The sequence below is a fragment of the Plasmodium fragile genome (assembly GCF_000956335.1).
Source record: "Plasmodium fragile strain nilgiri unplaced genomic scaffold supercont1.2, whole genome shotgun sequence".
Taxonomy (NCBI): domain Eukaryota; phylum Apicomplexa; class Aconoidasida; order Haemosporida; family Plasmodiidae; genus Plasmodium; species Plasmodium fragile.
The window spans coordinates 527,815-549,962 of record NW_012192582.1 but is presented as its reverse complement, the minus strand read 5'-3'; the positions used below and the strand labels follow the sequence as shown (position 1 = coordinate 549,962).

The 22,148-nt window shown below is 35.4% G+C and overlaps 4 protein-coding genes across 4 annotated transcripts; 2 read left to right on the top strand and 2 right to left on the bottom strand.

The window, feature by feature from the left end:
- Positions 1-1,886: 1,886 nt before the first annotated feature.
- On the bottom strand, positions 1,887-4,835 carry AK88_00288 (uncharacterized protein; the record flags this gene model as incomplete). Its single annotated transcript, XM_012477939.1, has 1 exon — positions 1,887-4,835. The coding sequence occupies one exon, from the start codon at positions 4,833-4,835 to the stop codon at positions 1,887-1,889; it is 2,949 nt and encodes a 982-aa protein (XP_012333362.1).
- Positions 4,836-7,816: 2,981 nt separating this feature from the next.
- On the bottom strand, positions 7,817-13,366 carry AK88_00287 (uncharacterized protein; the record flags this gene model as incomplete). The annotated part of the gene is made up of 2 exons (XM_012477938.1): positions 7,817-7,972; positions 8,312-13,366. The coding sequence occupies 2 exons, from the start codon at positions 13,364-13,366 to the stop codon at positions 7,817-7,819; spliced, it is 5,211 nt and encodes a 1,736-aa protein (XP_012333361.1).
- Positions 13,367-16,274: 2,908 nt separating this feature from the next.
- On the top strand, positions 16,275-16,898 carry AK88_00286 (uncharacterized protein; the record flags this gene model as incomplete). Its single annotated transcript, XM_012477937.1, has 2 exons — positions 16,275-16,526; positions 16,782-16,898. The coding sequence occupies 2 exons, from the start codon at positions 16,275-16,277 to the stop codon at positions 16,896-16,898; spliced, it is 369 nt and encodes a 122-aa protein (XP_012333360.1).
- Positions 16,899-18,397: 1,499 nt separating this feature from the next.
- Positions 18,398-21,868, top strand: AK88_00285 (uncharacterized protein; the record flags this gene model as incomplete). Its single annotated transcript, XM_012477936.1, has 6 exons — positions 18,398-18,422; positions 18,554-18,660; positions 18,837-18,873; positions 19,001-19,066; positions 19,219-19,305; positions 19,416-21,868. The coding sequence occupies 6 exons, from the start codon at positions 18,398-18,400 to the stop codon at positions 21,866-21,868; spliced, it is 2,775 nt and encodes a 924-aa protein (XP_012333359.1).
- Between the last annotated feature and the right edge of the window lie 280 nt (positions 21,869-22,148).

The window sequence follows — 22,148 nt, the reverse complement described above, 5'->3', positions numbered from 1 at the left end:
AAAAAAAAAAAAAAAAAAAAAAAAAAAGAAGGATGGATGGATGGATGGATGGAAGAAGGAAGCGATATGCAATTATCAAAAAAAAAAAAATAAACGAAACAGATTAAAATTTAACAACTTATTAAATAAAAACTAAAAAAAGGAGAACATTAACAAGTGTTATTAAACATTTCACATAATGTAACACATATTACATTCAATACGTGAAACATACTACTTTGCGCAAGTTCTCCCCTTATAGCTGAAAAAATATTACAAAGTGTAGAAGCATTTCTGTTTATTAATTTTAACACGGTGAGTTAAAGTATTATATGAGGTGATATACAATTTCGTTTATTTATTTATTTATTTCTGTTCTTGCAGTAATGTTTAAGAGGGCTGGGGCAATCCATCTATGTTGAACAGCTAATTCGTTCTCCTTTCGTTATCTTGTTCACATTGTTTTGTTCTTGTTGCTATTCTTCTTCTTTTTCTTTCACTTGCAAAAATGCGCTTGGAAGCATAATCCCCCCAATGCGCCGCATTCATTCAACAGTACACTGAACGCTTCACAGCATCTTCTGCAAATCCTGCATCATGTGCTGCAGACGCTACCACATAATCTTTCCGGCATTCTGAGTTATTGTCCTACTCCTTTGCTTCATTTGTTTCTACAAAACATTACATAGGTGCAGCAAACGGTTGGACACAATTATACGCGCTTCTGCATTTTTACCAAGCATAACTTTGACTCCGTAAAATGTATATACTTCTCTTCCTTTTTTACAACTTCATGGGAACAAAAACAAAGGAGGAAACGTTCTCCACAGTTGCGAATAGCGGTAAAACAATTGCTCAAGCTGTACTTCATAGCTGACTGAAAGCCCATTTTATGCTTCAAAAAGCGCTTGTTTTTCTGCGTTTTCTGATTCCCCTCCTTTATCTTTTTCTCTTCTTCTTGTTCCTCCTTTGAGACTTCCACGCCATGTGTGAAAAAACATCAAATGATTAACCATATGCTTCATTTATTTTTTTGTAAAAATGGACATAAAAACACAATGCACATTCTTCCACTTTTTACCATTATACATCGTTATATGTAAAAAAAAAAATATATTACATTATCATGTTTATACATTTTTATGAAACAAAAAAAAAAAAAAAAAAAAAAGTGGAAGAGAGAAATTAACATTTATTTTTTTACTGTTATAAATACACTCTTTTAATTACAATTAGTAGCTTGTGTCCTAACATATATTTATATACATATATGGTCTGCGATTTCGCAGGATATGTATACGTGATGATTTTATATCATTCATTATTATTTTTTTCTTTCCTTCCATTTTAATACATTACAATAATATTTAATTCTGAATAAATACAAATGATAGGTAAAAAAAAAAAAAAAAAAAAGGGGAATGAAAAAGCACTCAAATAGGAAATTCTGCTCAATTTTTGAATGATAAAAACTGATTGTGTAAAAAATTATTATCTCTTTAGTTATTTCTTCAGAATAATAATATTGTAATTTAATATGTTGAGCTTTTACAGAAAAAAATTTTTAGTGCCTGATGGCAAAAAAAAATTCTGCATATATATATATGTGTAGTACACATACTAGCAAATATATATATACGTCTTTTAATTAATCAAATATTAGTTTTCTTCTGAGTGGATAGTTCTTCTCTCCTTTGCGTTAACAGTGCATTTGGGGCACAGCATCATACATCACCATGTTTTTTTTGTTCTTGTCTTAATTATATTCACCAAAAGGATTGTTATTATAACTCCTTTCCATTTTTATTAGCACATGGGCTAGCGTTTATAATGCGTCAAATATACTAATAATCCACGTACTTCAGTCCAACTTTCTTTTCTTCCGCACAAAGCTCCGTTAAATATATTCAATTTTTGGTCCTTTCTTCATCTACCTCCACCGCAGTGTGCACATGCGTACTGTTTTGCTTTTCGTTTGTTATTAAAAAATTCTCCTCTCCAAGTGGACTTTTATCCATCATATCATACGCTTCGTGGTCATCCCCGTTGGCAGTACTAGGGCTTCTATTATAATAATTTTTACCAAATTTATTAAACGATATTTCATTATGTCCACTTACTTTTGCCTTAACCAATTCCGCATTTCCATCATCCCCATGGTGCTGCAGGTCACCACTTTCGGCTCCTCCCAATTCACCGTCCACTCCCTCTTGTTCTACTCCCCTACCATGTCCATCTTCCTTTTCCTCCTTCATACCCACTGCACCATTCCCTTTACATTTGTTATCCCCCTTCATTGCCGATGTCTGCGTTAGTTTTTTAAAAAATTCTTTGTTCACTTCGTTCTTATAATTTTCTTCATAAATGGAATACTTCTTTCTTTTTTTTTCCTCTACACATATTTTATCATTTTCGTGTCCTTCGATTTGGTGTGAATCTCCTCCCCCTTGGACTTTCATATCACTGTTGTAATCGTATGGTCTTTTTTGTTTCCTCGCAGGTGCCCCCACATCCCCTGTTGCCCCTGCTGCATCTTCCGCCTGGTTCGTTTGTTCTCTTGCGAGATGTTCCTTTTCGTACTTAGCCTCCATATATTCAGCCTTTATCAGCTTGCTCTTTTGGCTAAATTTGTTGTACCGGTCTTTACTATTGTTGACGCTTTCGTACGGTTCACTTGGTGGAGGATCTTCCTCATCGTGCGGCAGGACCTGTTCGTTGTTCGAGCCATCCTTTACAGTGCTGTCGTTGCTATTACCCTTGCAACTTTCGTTATTTCTATCCGTATTATGACTATCCCCATTTAATGCATCATTATCGCAGCTGCTATTAAAAATAGAACTTATTTTCTTATTTAGAAAATTTGCAAAACTGAAATTAAATTCATTTTTATTTGAATTAATGCCTTCTTTTGCTTCCACCTCGGGAGGATCACATTCCCCCTTTAGCATAGCTTTATCCTTTGAATGATTCCCATTCAAAGATTTTTCACTCGCTAATGCATAGTCCTGTATATTTCCATCATAATGCGTTATATGGGAGTTATTGATTTCATTTTTAGCCCCGTCGATGGTAGAATTCTGTGAAGAACTATTCGAAATGACATTCGTACTGCTACTTTTCTTAAAATTGACATACGTATCATCATTCGTTTTATCGTCCACAGTTACGTTATTGTTAATAGAACTGCTTGAGGGATTATCCCTCGTGTGCGCAGAATTATTGGTGCTGCCCTTCAAAGGGGCATTGCAAACATTTTCATTATTATAATCTTGATTGTCATTGGAAAATTCGGAATCCTCTTCTGAATTTTCATCAGACACTTCATCATCGCCATCCTCATCGTCTTCGTCTTGTCTGTTATTTTTTTTCTGTTTTGATGTAACGCTCTTATTAACCTTTTCATTTTTCTCCTTTTTTAATGAATTTTTTATCGTTTTCTTGCTATTGTTTGTTGAATTAGTGGATGTACTTTCTTTTATCATTTTTTTCTTTTTATTATTTGAGGAACTGCTATTTTGACCTGCGCTCCCACCACTTAACTCCTTTTTCTTCCCATTGCTATGGTTGTTATTATTGATCAGGCTTGTTCCCTTACCACTTGATGTGTTTACATTATTTTTTTTAATGTTGTTATTTACGTTATTGTCCTTCTTTGCATTATTTTGCTTATTAGGTTGAACGTTATCCTCCTTCATATAGGATACGTCATTATGCTCCTTTCCTTTATCATCGGAAAGGATGCTATCACTGATGTTGTTACATTTGCCGTTCTGATCTTCATTCGCCTTACTGGATGTACTTACAATTTTCATAACTTTTGATTTCTTTCTTTGATTGCCACTACTGCTGATATCATCCGGTTCGTATTTCTCCTTGGATTCCTTTTCCTCTGTTTTATTGCTACTAGCGGCAGTGCCGTTTTTTTTACTACTTCCCCCAGCATTGTTGTTATGACCGCTGGCTGCCTCACTGTTCTTGTCGTTGTTGACTTTATTACTGCTGCTGTTGTTACTGCTATTATTCTTCTTACTTGAAGAGCTTTTCTTGGACTTTTTTCCTTGCGCGAAAATGTTCGCGTAATTCCTCTTGATATCCTTAAAAGATATATTGCTGTCGTTATAGTTTAAAGAGGCAAAGTTTGAAAAGCTGCTCCTGTAAATGCTGGGCTTCGAGTTCGTTTTCGCCTTCGTGGCATTATTATCATTTGTGTTATTGTTACTGTTGTTATTGGTGTCTTTACCATTCCCATCACCAACTTGGTTCACATTTTTGTTGCTATCCTCATTGGCTTTCCCGTTTTCCTCCTCCTTGTCAGCCTTCGCACCACCTTTCTTGCTAACAGCATTCTTCTTAGCATTAGCACCTTTGGGGTCATGGTCATTAACATTGTTAATGCAAGGATCATTTTTCAAGTCACTCAAGCTGACACCGTTAGGCAAATAACTTTTATTATTATTATTATTGCCAATCGTTTTGCTACTCGAGGTGCATATGTTTAAATTATTGCTGGTGTTTTTCTCATTCTCCAGAATTTCTGTTTTGTTTTCCTGTTCCTCTGATAAATCCTGTGCCTCAGTACAACATTCATGTCTTCTGAAAAGGGAAAAGGGTTCCCTACAGGAAATTCTCGCATTGTTATATTCGGTATGGTACTCTATAAATATAAATACCAGTGCCTTCTGCAAGAAGGTTACCAAGGCATGGCATGGCAGCTTTTCATCATGACTTATATAGTACGAATTCTTCGATATATTTGCTTCATTAAAAAAAGCGTAGGCAGCATGGATAAATCCGTTCTCTACTAAATAGCGATAAACAATCAAATTAACTTCATCTGATGATAGGAGTATTTTCATTTTATTTATAACGGGAACATTAACATTAACTCTTCAAGTTTTTTCTTTTTGTACAAAAAAAAAAAAAAAAAAAAAAAAGGGAATAAAGAACGGGAAAACAAACTGGGTGATTTTCTATTTTTGCGCAGTGATTCACTAAGCAGGTTCGTTTGGCTCCCCCGCTTGGATCACATCATTCGCTTTCAAATGTTTGTTTCTTCCGCTCTTCAGTTTTCTCGTTGGTTTTCCCTTTAACGCTTGATCTCGCGCTTTACTACTCCTTCCGGGATTGTAATATTTCGTACTCTTTTCCTCGTTCTTTGCTTTGTTCCTTCTTATTTTCCCGTTTGCTTTTTATACTTTTATGTTAAAAATGTATTATACGTGCTGTTACATTTCATTTCGCTTTGTTTCCCCTTTCGTTTTCATTTTGTTCCTTCATCTCCTCGAAACAAATGAATTTAAATTGGTTAACTTCTCATTCATCAACTTGTATATTCATGCGTAATTATGCATATAAGCATAAAATGCTGTTTGTAATCACGGCAAATATTGTTTGGCATTTACGAACGTGCGTATATAATAACATAAATATATGTAAAATACGTGTATAGGTATGTATATGTTTGTATGTACATGTATGTATATTTTCATGTTCGTTCAACATGTATAAATTGCTATTTCCATATGCGTTCTTTTCTTTTTTTTTTTTAAATTTTTTTTGGCTTTTAAAATTGACGTAAAATGCAGAATTTTTTATATATTTTTCAGGTACGCATTTTACGGTATTACTGTATAATTATGAAGTGGTGCTCCTTTTGTGGCCTTCGCAATTTGTGCTTAATAAAAAATTATATATATGTACTTATCTGCTTTGCGTTCGTACGCCACGTACATGCTGTATTATGCTATATACTATATTCCATATGTTTTTTTTTCGTTTCCTTTTTTTTTTTTTTTTTTTTTTTTTTTTTTTAAAACGGATAAAAAAAAGCTCTTACCAACCCCCTTTGGTTCTGCAATTTGCAATTCTACATTTCAATAATTTTATAAACTCCTTTATTTTTTTATTTCCTGTTTTTGTTTTTTCCCGCCTTTGTGACAATTTATAAGAAACGTAATTTTGGTATGTACGCAAGTGCATGCATAATAAGTATAATAATATGATTTGTACAAACATGTATGGTCATATGCGAACATACATATGAACCATTATCATACAAAATGATATAAGCATTGTGCTCATTCGTACGCATTTCATTTCATCTCAATCGATTGAGAGGGTACTCTTTTTTTATTCCTGCTCTTTATGTATTTGCCGTACTGCTCCCTTTTACGTCGAACAATTTACATCGTTTTAAATCATATCACAACAAAATGTAGGGTACGCTAAAAATGATTTTCCATTGACATAATAAGGTTCACCATATTCCCTTTCAAGCGATCACAAAGCAGTGACGCTTATGTATATCAAATGTACGTATATGCATACGTACTTTCATATTTATATATATACACCTACGTACGTGAGTACCTTGTGCGCTTCTTTGTCAACCTACACAATCAGTTCGTGGTATATTTCCTCGTGCCCCCCTATTCCATTAACCAAGGCGTATGCGGGGGCACATATAAGTAATATTTATGAGTACGTACATAAGTAGGCACACGTATTTGTACATGTGCATATGACACTGTGCGTACACCTATGAATTATCGCTTGAACAACATTGATAATAATTACACAGGGACTCTGTTCGCGTGATTGAATCGTTCGCCCAATGGTTCGTTTTCCACCGCTCCAATTTCTTCCTTTTTACCGCCCTTCCATTTCATCGTATGTCTTTCATAATCCCGTATGTGCACTCGTAAATTGCACTCCATTGTTTTTCAAGGTCATTCCACAGTGGGCACAAAAAACAGAAAAAAGAAATTCATAAAATGGGTAAAAGCTTAAATAATTTAACGCCAACTGTGAGGCCTCTTTTTACACGCATTGTGTGAAAAATGTAGAAAAAGGGACTCAACGGAGAAAGTACCTTTGCGTACGTTAATAAGCTCGCACGGGCCTTTACTCACGTAAATGTGCGCTATGCCAATGGCTATATAATATACGTGTACATATGTGTACGTACCTAATGCATATACGCGTATTTAAACCTTACCGCATCGAAAACAGCAACTGTATAGTATCAGTTGTGCATATATATAGACAGAGAGATAGAGCATACAGTTAAAATGCAAAAGGTATATTAAAGTGAAAATCATTAAAAAGTGTTGTTAATAATAAATATAAAAAACGCTTAACCTTAAAAATACAAAAAATTATTTGTTTTTGTTAAACATTTGTTAAAATTGAAACTACACAAAAAAAGAAAAAAAGATATCAATCGAGCACAAAAAGTAAAGTCTGCTCTTAAAAATATTTTTGCGTGCACACGAATCACACACGTTCGTGTATAATGTACACACATACGTGTGCACGTTATAAGGGGACGGAAAGGAGCGGGTGCAGGTATTACACTTTCAAATAAGATTCATATAAAACGTGCACGGTAAATACATCATTCATAAGTATAAATGGCATGAAGCACAAAAAAAAAAAAAAAAATAGAAAGACGAAAAAGAAACGGATCGAATAATGTATTCACACATTGTGATCATTTTATATATACACATCTCTAGCCACGTGGCGTCACCTTCTCGTTCGCTCGCTTTACCTTTCTTGTACCTACGTGATATGAATCGTAGCAGCATTGAAAATGTTCACAGTACGTATGCATATGTTCTAACAAATGCAGTGTCTTCTGCGCAGGACATTCTGCTATGGCGCAAGAGCACACAAGGTAAAAGGTCAATTTTACAATGTACACCCCCCCCCCCAAAAAAAAAAAAAATAAGGGGATCACGGGTAATGTAGCAAACTAATAAAATATTAAGAGGACTTGCCTATGGCATGATACTCGCCGTTAATGCATTTCCATAAGGAAAAGCCACCCTTCTCCCTACTTTATAATCATCTTAAACATGTTCTTTTTTAAAAAATAATGCAAATATGGCCTATATCTATTAATTTTGATTTGCTGCTCATCGAAAATGCCATTCAATTTTTCGTTGTCCTGGGTTAGTAACAATCCGTTAGCAGCTTGCTCATTAACAATCTGTAAAGAGGCAGGTGAATGATACATGTATAATCCATTGGAATCGATTTAGGGTGGTGCTACTCCGTTAAGCGACTAATGCGACATATGCAGAGCAACGCAAATGATGAACACATTCGTGGTGCGGCACAGGTCAACCGATAATAAACAGGTGGCAGGCGCACAGAAATGTCGGGTGAGCATTCCGTCCATGCTGAAAGTTGCGCTAAAATAGTACCATGATTATGCTAAAACCGATGCAAAATCACGCCCCAATATATGGGAACGCTTCCGCAAGCACCGTCGCTCACTACACTCACTACGCCCAACGCGCCCACTCTGCACACCGCTCGCAATTACCGTCTTCTTCAAATGCATAAGCATGTCCGCGCCTATCTTAATGAGGCAGTACTTCACGACGTCCTTGTACTTATTAACCAGGTGCGGTATGAGGCTCTTGGCGAGCTCTATATTTCTGTAGTAGCTTTTGAGCAAGTTTTTCCCCAGAAGTAACTTCATAGTAATTCCCCCCTTATCCAATGTGCACTGGTGCACGTCCACATAGGAGAGAATAATCTGCAAATCCTTCATGCAGTGTTCATACACAAGAAATATATTTACCACTTTGGGCGAGAAACAAAATGAATGTGTTGTATTAATTTTTAATTTTGATAACAGCACGTTAAATTCATATTCAAACCCATTTCTGTGGTCAATGCTCCTTCTCCTTTTGTTGCTACTTTTGTTCTTGCTCTTATCAAAAGCATCGGCCCATGCTTTAATTGGGTTCATTCGTACCTTTCTCAAGGCAAAATCGGCAGACAAATCTAGAATCGACGTAAGTGTTAATAGACATTCCCCAGAAATGAAGCCGTTTACGTACAACTTTTTATATAATTCCCTGCAAGTATTAAATATCATGATGTACAGTTCTCCTTCTCTTTCTTTTCGAACAATTTTTTTTTTGAAGGAGCTGTAAAAAACATCATCCTTAGACTTCCCAGACTTATCTTTACTATTACCGTAACTTTCGTGGCTTCTTGCCCTTCTTATTTCGCTGAATAATTTATTTTTTATTTTCATTTTGGGTCTTTTTAAAAAGCTGTAAAAAGTAGCAACATGCTTCTTCTGACACACATCTTCTATGCATTCGATATTTATAGTCTGATCTGTGTCATACCTCCTTGCAGTGAAGTCCGCCGTGTTGTTTCGTTGCAATTTGGGGATTCCTTTTCCTCCCTCAAGGAAATCTCCATTACTGTTGTTATTATTACTGACGGTGTTATCATTGCCTGCTTTGATGATGGAGTTAGTTCGATTTATCTGTACATTTTGGCTATCTCCATTGTTGAAGACTTCATTATCACCATCATTGCAATTATGGTTATGGCCTCTTCTACGTTTTTCCCCTTTACTGCCCTTCGCCTTTAACGGGCTTCGATTACTATCCCTTCTTATTCGCGCAGATATGTTGAAATCAAATACACCTGTGCATGAAGTGCACCTCGATTTATTAACATTTTTCATATCCCTCCTTCTTTCAATTTCTTTGTTCATTAACATTAAAGTCTTACTGTTAGTTCCCTTGGTGGAAATGTTTAGCTCTGATGGATTTTTCACCCCCAAGTCTAGACAACTCTTCTTATCATAGTTCTTGTTAAAGAAGGACGATATTTTCTTCCCATCGCTATCCAGAGCGAACAGATTTTTATATGTTAAATATTCCTCAAAATTAGATTCGTTATTTTTGTTTCCACTACCGTCATAATTTAGGATATCATCCACCACATTTCCCTCTTCATTTGTCACACAAGTGATGCAGTTTTCTAGCACTTTCTCTTCTGCATCATCGTCTTTTTCTTGTAAATCATTTTCACGGCCTTCTCCCCTTTTCCCCTTCTCACTATCCTCCTCATGATCCTCCTTACATTCATGTGATTTTTCCTTCTGAATTTTTATAATAAAATTGTCACTCATCAGCAACTCGTTGTCTCCTTCATCTACATTAGTTACCCTCGGTGTGTCCTCATTAGTACCCTCTGCGATAATTTTCAGATCTTTGAAGTTGTGTAGCAACTTTTCGTCCTTCTTGGTGATGTTATCATAGTTTATATTTTTTATTATGTGCTCCTCCCCAGGGATGCTTTCCTGATGCACACATTGTTTTTCTGTGCCTGGGTTTTTTCCTACATCAGATTGTTTCACCGAATCCGTTTCTTTGCCCACGTCTCCCTCCTTCACCGCAGCTTGGTCGTGCACAATATTTAACAAGTTTTGTTGCTTCTTCTTTTCCTTTTCGCTGGAATCTGCATCACCATTCTTCGCTTCTACATTACTGGCATTATCATTTTCCAAACTGCTCTTAACGAGCAAATTGTCACTCAAGGTTTTGGGTAAATGAGTAGCGTGCTCGATTAGCCTCAAATTGTACTTCGGATTGAAAGTCTCCTCGTTCTTGTTATCAACAATGCTATCGATGACAGTAAAGTTTTCTTTCTCCGTTCTGGTTCTTTTGAATTCTCGGTAATTCATTTTGTTTATAAGGCGGTCATACGTTTTTATGGAAATTTTGTCATAGTTAAAAGCATTCAAATTTTTTATTTTACTGTTTTCACACACCTTATCTGTGTAGGATGATTCGTTATCAGACAGCTCATGCAGATGGTGACTGAGCTTATCCAAATTTTTGGAGGATAGGGAATAGTTTACATTTGTGTAATTATGTTCGTCTTCATCATTACTACTAAAGTAGTTCTCGTTATTTCGGATGACATTTATTCTCATTTCTCCTTTGTAAGAAGAATTATCAAAGCTTGTTTTTCCTCTGGACATAAATCCCCTTGCTTGCTGCCTTCTGCTGGTACTGTTTCTCATTTTTATTTTTTCCCTTTTTTTCTTCTTCCTGCTATTACTATCATCGTTATTTATGTAGCTGTATTCATCACTGTTATCTTCATATTCTATGTCCGTAAAATTGCTATTTTTCCATTTCACCTCTTCGTATATACTCTTCTTGTTCTTCATGAAATTTTGATTTTCTTCTCCTCTATTAATGTGCACATTCTTATCGTTAGATGTTCCTTTCTCATTGAGGACGGCATTATTTGTAATACTAGACAATTCATTTTTTTGTAGAATTCTCTTACCCATGGAAGAACCAGCTGAGTTTTTATTATCACTTTTTTTTTTCTCCACGCCTGGACTTATCTTATTGCCGTTCTTTATAGGAAAGCTTCCTTTCCCATTTGAAGACACATCATCGAAACTTTCGATCACTGTCTGCGAATCGTAAGCACGTTCCCAACAAGAAATATCACACGAGCTTATATCCTGTAGACAAGCATAAATATCTGGCAACCTCAAATCGAACTCTCCATATTTGTTCATTTTCCTCCAGTACAATTCAGGGACAATTTTGTTCGAAAAGTGGAGAATGTTTGTTCCTTTAAAGAGCCAGTAATTTTTCAAATTCTTCTTCCTAATATAAAAATTGTAATCAATCATTTTTAGTACCTTCTCCAAATAAACAATTCTAAAAGGATTGGGCGGATAAATGTTTAAAACTTTATACAAACACTCAAAAGTCAAGCCCTGAATCGTCAGTATGAGTAATACACTACCACTAATGTAGTAAGCTAACTCCTTCGTCAGTTTGTCGTTAATTTTATTTTCTGCTTCTATCCGTAACCCTAGCACTAGTACAATACCGCCACGTAGTCCTCCCCAAATTAGGAGCAATATTTCCTTCCAATTTATAGGATATCCAATTCTTGACAAAAATGGAGTAAATATCAATATCATTATGGTCCTTGCCAATACTAAATAAATATATGTCAATACAATGTACATGAAAAAATACAAGTTGTCCTTGAAAACATTTTCCATCATCCCAAACGACACTATTCCGGATATGATGAAAATGCTGGAGTTTCCCATGAGGGCCAGAAGCTCCACAATTTCTTTGTGCTTTCTCTGTGCCACTTCGTCCAGGGCAATATGGCCATATGCGTTAATAAATAAACCATAACACACGATTGCCAGGGGGCCAGACAAATTAAAATAATACTCAGACACAAAGTAACACACGTAACACATAGTTATCGTGGCCAGACACTGATTGTAATAATATTTTCTATACAAATTTATCCAAGCAAATGTCAACATAGCCATTGCTATGCCAAATACGGGGCTTAAAAATAATAACTTAACAAAGAGAATCACGTACTGAGATGCGTTGGCCTTATACCCAATAGTTAAATAAAAAAAAAACTGAAATAGTAAGACAGAACTTCCGTCATTTATTAAAGACTCCACATGAAACATGGAACTTATTTTTGAGGGAGCATCCACTACTGACAAAATGGAAAGGACTGCCACGGGATCGGTTGATGATAAGATGGAGGCCAACAAAAAACTGCTACTTAGAGGGGACTGCTCTTGCCTATACATAAAGGTATAGTAAAACAAAATACCAAGTATACCTACTTGTAATGCTACCCCTATTACTGCTAATCCTATTCCACCATATATAAAATTCTTAAAGGCGTAATAATTTATGTCCTGTGTGGCTTCATATAGCAAAATTGGCAACAGAACAAAGTAAAGAACTGATGAGTCGATGTTCCTCGCATTGATGACAGACTTATGTAAAGCATTCTCTTCAAACATGTTGAAATTTTTTGCTATCACATAGGTGCACATTCCATATAGAAACCATATTACGGATACAGGGATGTTCAGTTTGTTTATTTTGGAAAGGATAAATTGCAGCATAGTCGCCGAGATGAAGATAAAACAGAAGAAAACCATTCCTTCGGATACCTCATCCGACGCAGACGGCAGTTGGTTCCTCTGTTCGTGATCGTTACCTTCGTTCTCACCTTCGCTTTCGCCCCGTCCGTACTTACTCGATTTTGTATTGTCCTTTCCATTATCATAATACGCATTCCTGCTCACCCTTTCACGCAAAATTCTGGAAATGTGCTCCCTTCCCCTGTATGTCGCCCTCTTACCAGAACACCCCAACAGCACCAAATACTTTTCGTTAACAAAATTTGCTCTGCAAAAAAGGTTGTACACATCTTCAAACACGTTTAAACGGGATACATCATCATGGGTAGCTGTAATATTGATATGTTGTTCACCTGAAAATATTGTATTATCCCCTTGTTTTTTTCTCACATTGCTTATACTCAAATCACTGTTTTTGTCGTTGCCTCCCACAGGAAATAACCCCATGGGGCACACTCCTTCCATAGGCAGACTCTCACATATTTGGCCTACATTATCTTTATTCTTCAGCAGCACAAATAGTATGCATAAGAGGAAAATTATTATTTTTATGAAAAAATTCAAAAAAATTCGATTTCTGTTTTTGACTGATTTTTCGTGGTTAAATAATTTTTGATAGAGCATTGTCACCCGCGTAGCCGCAACGTTCGTGTTGCCATTGAATCTACAAATGTGTTCTCCCATGGGGATTTGTCAAATATGGACTCCAAACGGGGGTGCAAGTGAAAACGAAAAAAAAAAAAAAAAGACAAAAAAAAAAAAGGAAAGGATGTAAATCGAAAAAGCAAACCACGCGAAATATAGTAACACAAAAGACCTCAAGCAATTGCTTTACATCTCGTGGTGAACTCCTTTCCTTCCCATGGAAAAATTTATAAAGTGTAAAGACGTCATTTTCTCTAAAAATATGTGCATGCAGAGAAGGAACGCCCGTTGTTCTATCACAGAACAAAACACAAAATCACTACTTCACAAATGGGTAAATATATGTTCGTAAAATTTGCCTTCTACGATCGATTTTGACATTTTCGGACTTATTCTCCTAATTCCGTTTTTTTCAGACTAGTCACACACAGGATTACAAACGTATGCAAAAGGGTGTAACTTTATTTGTTTTCTCCTGGTCTGGAATATGCTGTTTCTCCAGAAACGCAGCAAAGGTAAAGCACACAGGCACGGAAAAAAAACAAGAGGCGTGAAATTAGGTATGCTCATGAATTATATCAAAAAAATGGCAAAATGTGCTACCTATGTGGAAGCTCAAATACATGTACGCACAGTCACAAATAAATCTCACTCACAAGTGCGCACATGCATACATGAACACACGCACACTTGTACACGTATAAATGGATAACTGCATACAGTTCAAAGTAAAATCAAAAACGAGGCGCATTTAAATTTGTATGCATTTTTTTTTTAGGTTCATTTAATGTGTCTTAAATTCTAGCTGATGAAAAATAAAAACATATCTTTTTTAATTTCCCCCCAACTGTCCAAATTGCCAACTTTTTTAATTTTTGTTATTTTTACTCCACGACGGAATTGTAAAATATACAATTCTCCAAATAAACGAATTCTGGAAACACATTAACAAAATGGAAAATAATGAGTTCACGATAGAGAGTACAGGTGAGTATGCACTATTAGGTATAAAACATTGAAATTTAAAAAAAGAAAAGTTTAAACATGTACACAACTATCCATACTATGTGCACGAATTAAATCCAAATAAAATGTAATATTCTTGTAAAATGGAAAAAAGTGCTGTATTTTTTATCCCCATAATTCGGCATAATGTCATACGCGATATCTGCGTTAAACAAATGAAAGTGTAAAATATGCCAGCAATTTTAAAAAGAAAAATATTAAAAAAAAATTTTTTTTCTTTGGAACAAATCCTTTAGGCATACAAGTTGGTACATATGTATATTTGCACATACACACAAGTTTTTAAAAAAAAAAAAAAAAAAAAAAAAAAGTAGCGTTTTCCTGAAATGGTTCGAGATTAAAACAAACGTTAATTTGTACATGTTATTACATATACGCATAATGAACAAAAATAAATAACTCCTTCGAATAAATACAACATTTGGAATGATGGCACACAACCACAGAGATTGGAAGACAATTTACCAATTTGTTGAGCAGCATGAACAAAAGCGCTACGAAATGGGAACCAAACACGAACGTAATGTTTTTCTGCCTTTTACAAGTTAAGGAAAGATTAACCAAGTAGATAATCACACATAACTGTATGAGAAAATGAATACCTGTGCATACCTTAAAAATGCATACAGTTGTTGCTACTTATTAATACATACCTTTCTTTTATAGTGGACACGTCGGCCTGTAAAAATGTATCATGCGGGAGAATCATCATTTAATCAGTATAATGAAAGAAGTTGTAACTGACAGGGTCTAAGTGCGTGTAGCGCGGTTGTTCTCTTCGTGGCACGCTCCACCATATGCTCTACCCTATGCACACATACATATTTTTGAATATGTCCCTGCTCATTTCACTATGCGTTGCGCACAAGGAGCCTACCAAATGTGAAGGAAGTTTCGCTCTCAATTTAACAGGTGCATTTCCTGGTAATCAGTCAGCCAACCATGGTGACCCAAAAAGATACATAAAATGAAAATCGATAATTTTCAAAATTTACCTTATTTTATTTCTAAAAACGGTTAACAAATTCCACGCCCCAGGGCAAAATCAATATGCAACAGGCGTAACCATAATTGACAGCAAAAACTGCGCATTTCAGGCGTAGAAAAAAAATTTACGCGTCGCAATTTTAAGCGGACGCAAAAGTGTCATGTTAACCTTCATACAAATGGTCCGGTAAGCGCATAAATTACAAGAAAACAGGAAAAATAAAAATAACCAATTCGCCATTCCTGTGTAGGTATTTTTGTTTTTTTCGCCCTCTGTGTGAATATAAGAAACACCTTGCACGTAGCAGCTAATTGGTTCCTTTTTTTTTTTTTAAGGGGTAAGAAATAATATATATGACAATAGGGAAAATATTCCCCAAAAAATCCTGAACATGTAGGAAGCCCCCCCCTACCCGCAGTATATTGTATAACTTTTTCCTTGTACCTTTTTGACTCTGTTAATACTGCTTGATCGATGTTGCCCTGCATTTTTTGTGAAAATAAACGAATAAATGAATAATAAAAATCACAGGGAACACTTTTTTAAAAAATGAAAGACATATATCTCCAGCGCATCGCTGTCCTTGTTTAGTTCCCAAGTTATATGATGCCGTTGTCATCGCCTTGTTCGTCCGTCTCTTTATATCGACAACTGATGTGCAGAAAGAGGTGACAAAGTGCATAACACCGTAAATCCAAAAAATACCTATCCATGTTGTAATTCCGTCCACTGGGGAAACACTTGCGCATGTAACCATCTACCTCTACATCAACACATTTAAGAACCTGACGTAGCACGAACATCCAGGGGAATCTACCAAACACAAAACTAACAAACACAAAACCACCAAAAAATAATGCACACATATCAACAATGACAAGCGATAAACACAGCAACAACTTTTTCAGCGAATTTAATATGTACAATAAAAAAAACACGAAAAAAGTCGTATACAGATATTTCCAAAACAGAACTCAGAAGCAGACCAAGTATATAACGCTGTCGCTCCTTGGCCTCAGTGGGCTCTTTCTCTACATTACCAATAAGGCCTATGATAGGAATATCTTTTATTTAAACAATGAAGTGTACAAAAAATTTAGCAAGCATTATGATGCCTCTTCTCCGGTAATTTTCTCAAAAATGGAAAATGTACTTGTGTTCGTTGTGTGCATAAATATATAGTAGCGTCATACATGTTTATGTGCCTCCGTGTTTGGCTGCACACATTTCACCCTTTCCCTTAACATACAATAATTTAACTATAAATAATTTTCAGCTATTCTTCGAATCATTTACGTGATCATAATGTCTTAATCTTATGTGAGCAACATATTTTCCATTTCCCTAGCCCATTTAATACGTTCCTTTCTTTCTACTCAGCTGGAAGCCCAAAACAGGTCCTTTGCCAGAGTTTTCGTGAAGGCGAAGAGGAAAAACTTAGAACTCGATTCGAAGCCTTTAGTTTCGCAAATAATTAGGGTTGATGAAAAGGAATAACGCAGAAAAAAAAAAATAAAATAATGTAAAAAAAAAAAGGGGTCATGTGTTAATGCGTCTATATTTCTCGAATCACAGATAGCCATCCGAACGTGCGATATCTGTGCTACACTTTTTATAAATATCTACCAGCGTCTCATAAGCGAAGTGAACGCATAAGTATAACAATATATTAATAAATTTAAGCAGACAAATTGGAAGATTCCGAATTGTATACAATGGCATTGTGTCATGAAGAGTTACCCGAAGGTGGGTGGAGGATTTCACCATTCTGCGTAAACTTAAAAATTAAAAGTTGTACCCAATTGAGGAAACGGAGTCAACGCGTCAAATTTGGTCAATATTAGCCAACTAATCTGCAAAGATTTGCCAAACATTCGGCACAAATTTAGTATTCTTTTGGACACGCTTTAATTCTGTGTTATTTAGCATTTTTTACAAAATAGTGCATCAGCAGAAGTATACACACACGCAGATGAATCGGTGCTCTGAAAAAGCACCACGTTGGGTAAACAAAGGAAGGAACTGTGAAAAAAATTCATGCGCATCAAATTTTGGATGTGCTTAAAGTGATCTACACTAACGTGTAGGGATGATTCAGAAGAAGTGCATATTAAATATAAGTTTACGCCCTTTTGCTTTTTCTTACTTTTTTTTTTGTTTTTGTTTCTTCCTTATTTTGTGTATATGTACACGTCAATTCTTTCATATATATGTACTCATGAGCACTTATTTTGATAATTTCCACCATCCATTTACCTTTTTTTTTCTGCTTCTAAGATGGCTATGGTAGAAATCCCCATGTTGCACGCGTTCCAATGGGCATATAATTAAAAAGTTTTTGTTAATTTGTGCCTATTTTTTTTGCGTTACTATTATTCTCTTTTTTTGCATTCATCATTCGTTAATTCGTTTTTAGTTTTTTTTTTTTTTTTCCTTTCGAACTGCATTTACAAATGTGGTATACGTACACGTTTATAAATTTCTTGTGTTTTGCTTCCTATTTGCTTTATATTTCACAGTGCCTAGTGCTAACCCTTTTCAATTAACCTGCTTTAAAAAATGTGTATTGTGCCTACGGCAAATTGCTAACATGAGCACAGTTTTTGCTAAATGTGGCGAATGCTAAAAGCATGCACCTTTTTAACCATGTCGACAGTTCACTTCCGTTTTCTTTACAGGATTCCATTTTGTAATTCTGCCTAGCTTCACGCACAATACTTTTTTTTGTCATAAAATTATACGTATGCACAGTTGAGTGAACATTATTATAGTTTACCTCTTTTTCTTTTTTTTTTTTCTTTTTTTTTTTTTTACACAATTGCATCCAATTTGGAAAAACCAATTGTCTGTGCGTATATTTGTTTTAGCAAAATTTCAAACGCCCTGACATTCTTACGTCCCTCTCTGCAAACATTAAGAACAAAATGAAAAATATTGACTCACATAATCTCATTTTTATTACTTATCCTTTTGTAAAATTTCACAATATATAAAAAATGATTACCGATTCGGAAGCCCCAAGTAATTTTTTCAAAAAATAACATGCGCGATTGGACAAAGTCTGGGTTATAGATACACCCGCAGATTCGCAAATGTGTATGGGTTTACACGTGTAAATTATGCACATTTTTCATTTCCCCCCTTTTTAAAAGCCTACAATTTTAACAGCGATGATGAAGCGCCCTGCGAGTACCTGAACGATATCTATGCAATAAGTGAAGACACCTTTTCGTTTAAAATTATCAAACAGTTGGGGGAGGTACAATTGCTTAGTTCATCTTGTGGTTCATTCTGTTTTGAGTGTACATTTATAAAGTGCACACTTGTTTTTTCATTCCCAGTTGGCAATCATTTAAATTGAACTTTCTCACCCCGTTTGTGCACCACATCAAACGAATACCAAATTTGAAAATGTTCTTTTTTTCTTTTTTTTAGGGCTACTACAGTCCCGGAAATGGACACAAAGTAAAAAGTAAAAGGAAAAACTTTAAAATGTGACAACATTAATAGCAGAGCGAATGGAACAATGCAACAGATAGATAACGAGCAAGAAAAGGACACATGATGTATTTATTTTTTACCAACCCCCCCTTTATTAGTAATATACTACGAACTAGGTTCCGAGGACAACATCGTTAGTGCTAACGTATATTTAGGAAAGAACGGTAAACAATTTGAATTCCATATGTTTCCCTTTCACTGTACATGTTTTACCATTTAGCTTTGCATATGTTCACACGTCACAAACTATATGGTGCATATCGTAAACATGGAGTTCTTTCATTTCTGTGAACCTTGAATGCCCCTTTTTTCTCAGACAAACTGCCCTATATTTGCGAAATTGCTGCAAAGTGTATGAAGCCAAATGAAGTCTGTATCATTCAGGCCCCAAAGCTATTTAAAAGTAATTACCCTTACACATATATACACGCGAAAAACGTGGAAACAAACACGTTGCAAAATATATGCAGCACGTTTTAGCACCCACCCACGCACACCCCCTAACCACTGCAGAAACATTTAGCAACTCAGAAAAGAAGAACAAATATGATAGGAAGGAAAACTTCAGGACAGAATTTAAAAAGGCCCTAAGATTTAAACAGAAGTGCGTCGAAAAATACATAAGCTATTCCACCGTGGCAACCTTGAAAAGAATGAGAATAAGTTCAAACGATGTAAAATTGCTAGTGCGAAAAAGGAAATTAAACAATACTAACCGTGATGAAAAGAGCGATGTGACACAAAAAAGCGCGCCAAATGAAGAACACAAAGGAGAAGACCCTCACAAGTGCTCAGAATCTTTGACCATAGAAGATATTAACAATGTAAGGTATAAATTTTTAAAAGAGGAAGAACTGTGTACATACGTTGTGTATTTGAAGGAATATAACCGAGTCGACATTCTGAATGATGATAAAACCATAATAAAGGAAGTCATGCGAGAAGGGAAAGGAATTGTTACGCCCAAAAAAAATGATTACATTGATTTTTTTATACAAGATGGAAAGAAGGGAGAATTTATTCACACCACCCTGGAGGAACATAATTTAAAGTACAGAGGGATTTTCAAAATTTTGCAAAATATGAAAAAAAAAGAAATGTCCAAAATTGTTCTTAAAGGTTTGGAATGTCTCCACATCTACCAATCCGCGCAAAACACACACATAGAAAAACATCAGCCAAATGGCCAGGATAAAAATGCAAAAGACACGCAAAAGGGTAACACTTATGTATGCCACGATGACAAGCAGAAGGACATCGTGGAAGAGACAAACTTGTCCAACCTTGAAACAAATCAAGTGAAACAAAATCATGGTGATACAAAAGAGGGAAAGGAAGTCGATCTCCATATCACAGACGAATTATCCAAACAGAAGAAAGAATTAATTATAGAATTAGTGGACTTTAAAAAGTCCAAACGGGTTAATTTTTCTTCAATTATCAACATGAACCAAACGGAAAAGCTACTATTTTACGTGTCCGAAGATGGAAAAAATAAAAGCCTAAACAAACCAATCATTGACACCGATTGTGAGTTGATAATCCATTTAAGTATCAATAATGATAAGGACAGCAGGGAAGGCAAAAGAATGCATTTGCCCATTCATTTATGGAAGAACAATGCTAGTATTAAAAAACGAAAGGCATTTTTTCTTTTTTCCTACGGGTCATGCTTCACGACTCCTATCTGGTTTTATGAATGCTTCAAGGGGCTAAAGGAGGGAGATGAAGTAATCATTCCTTTGTCAAAAAACAGGAATATTTTTTCGGAGAACCAGTTTTGTTACCATTTAATTTTTGAGGAAACCGGTCAAGGGCAGGAAGTGCAAAACCCGCACGATAGCAAAGGTGAAGTTGAAGATGATACTCAAAGGAATAATGGCGTACACAACCACAGAAAAAAGTCAACCCCAAATGACAACCCTCACTTAAGAAAAAGGATCCATTCGGGGAGGAAATCATCCAAAATAAAGGACCGACAATTTGTCCAGCGCATGATTTCCAACCGAAACAATGGAAAAGGCTTCTTTCTGATAGATGGCTTGAAGAAAAATCAAGTGAATCGTTTTTGTGAAGGTTTTTTCTCTTCGCAAACGTCCCTAATCGATGGAACTCACGATGAGGCGGAATCCACAAAATTGCCCTTTCATTATAGTTCTTTCCAAAAAGTCAGGCGCAAAAAATTTTACAAAAGTGTAGCAAACATTCAAAAAAGGGAAAAACTTACCATGATGAAGCATCAGCTGAGTAGACCACTTTACGCAGATAGCTCGTCACAAGAGTGTATCTCAAAAAAGGATGAACAGAAAAGACAAAAAAAAACGGATAATTTTTCATTCTTTAAAAGAACCCTAAAAAATGTGTACTTTGAAAAATCTTTTTACGAAAAAGATGCCATTTTAAAAATAACAATTGTTAAACTTATTTGTAAAAAGAAAGACCCATGGAATATGAACATGTCAGAACAAATTGAGTACCTAAAAATTTACAACAAAATGGGCAATGTGTTTATGAAAAAAAAATTACACTATGCAGCTTCACTTCAATACATAAAAGGTTTCGATATATTCCGATTTTCCAAAATTTACAAGTTAATTTTTGAGGAAAAGAAAATAAATGTGTCAAATTTAACCAGTGATGAAATGGCCAAGGAGCTCCTACTGCACACGGAAAAGATACTAACCAATTTGGCTATTTCTCACTACAAATTAGGAAACTACAATGAATGCGTTAAATATGCAGAAAACGCTGCCACCATAAATCCAGAAAATGTTAAATGCATTTATTGGAAACATATGGCATATTTGCAGCAAAATAAATATCACCAAATCATAAAAAATTTGAACAATACTTTTTGCCTCAACAATTTAACACTGCTGAAGTTGTACAACACCGCACGCGTAATAAAGAAGAAACAGGACGCCCATTTTAATTCACTTTTTTACGCCATGTACGATCAGAAGTGAAATGGTAATACCAGCTAATGCGCACGCAAAATGTGTGTAACGAATTTCTTTACTTCATTATGTGAAACATTTTACGTTTTTATGTTTTAAAATTTGGCCACATCTCCATGATCATATCTGTCTTAGTAAGTTGCCCGTTGCTCTCAACCTCATTGCAATGGCATTGCACACCGTTCTACGAAGTTATAATTCGTTACATTTTGTTTCTTTTATTTTTTTTCCGTACTGATCCCCTAACCGAAAACATGCTCCGTTTGATACCCTCCTCTTGTATTTCCTT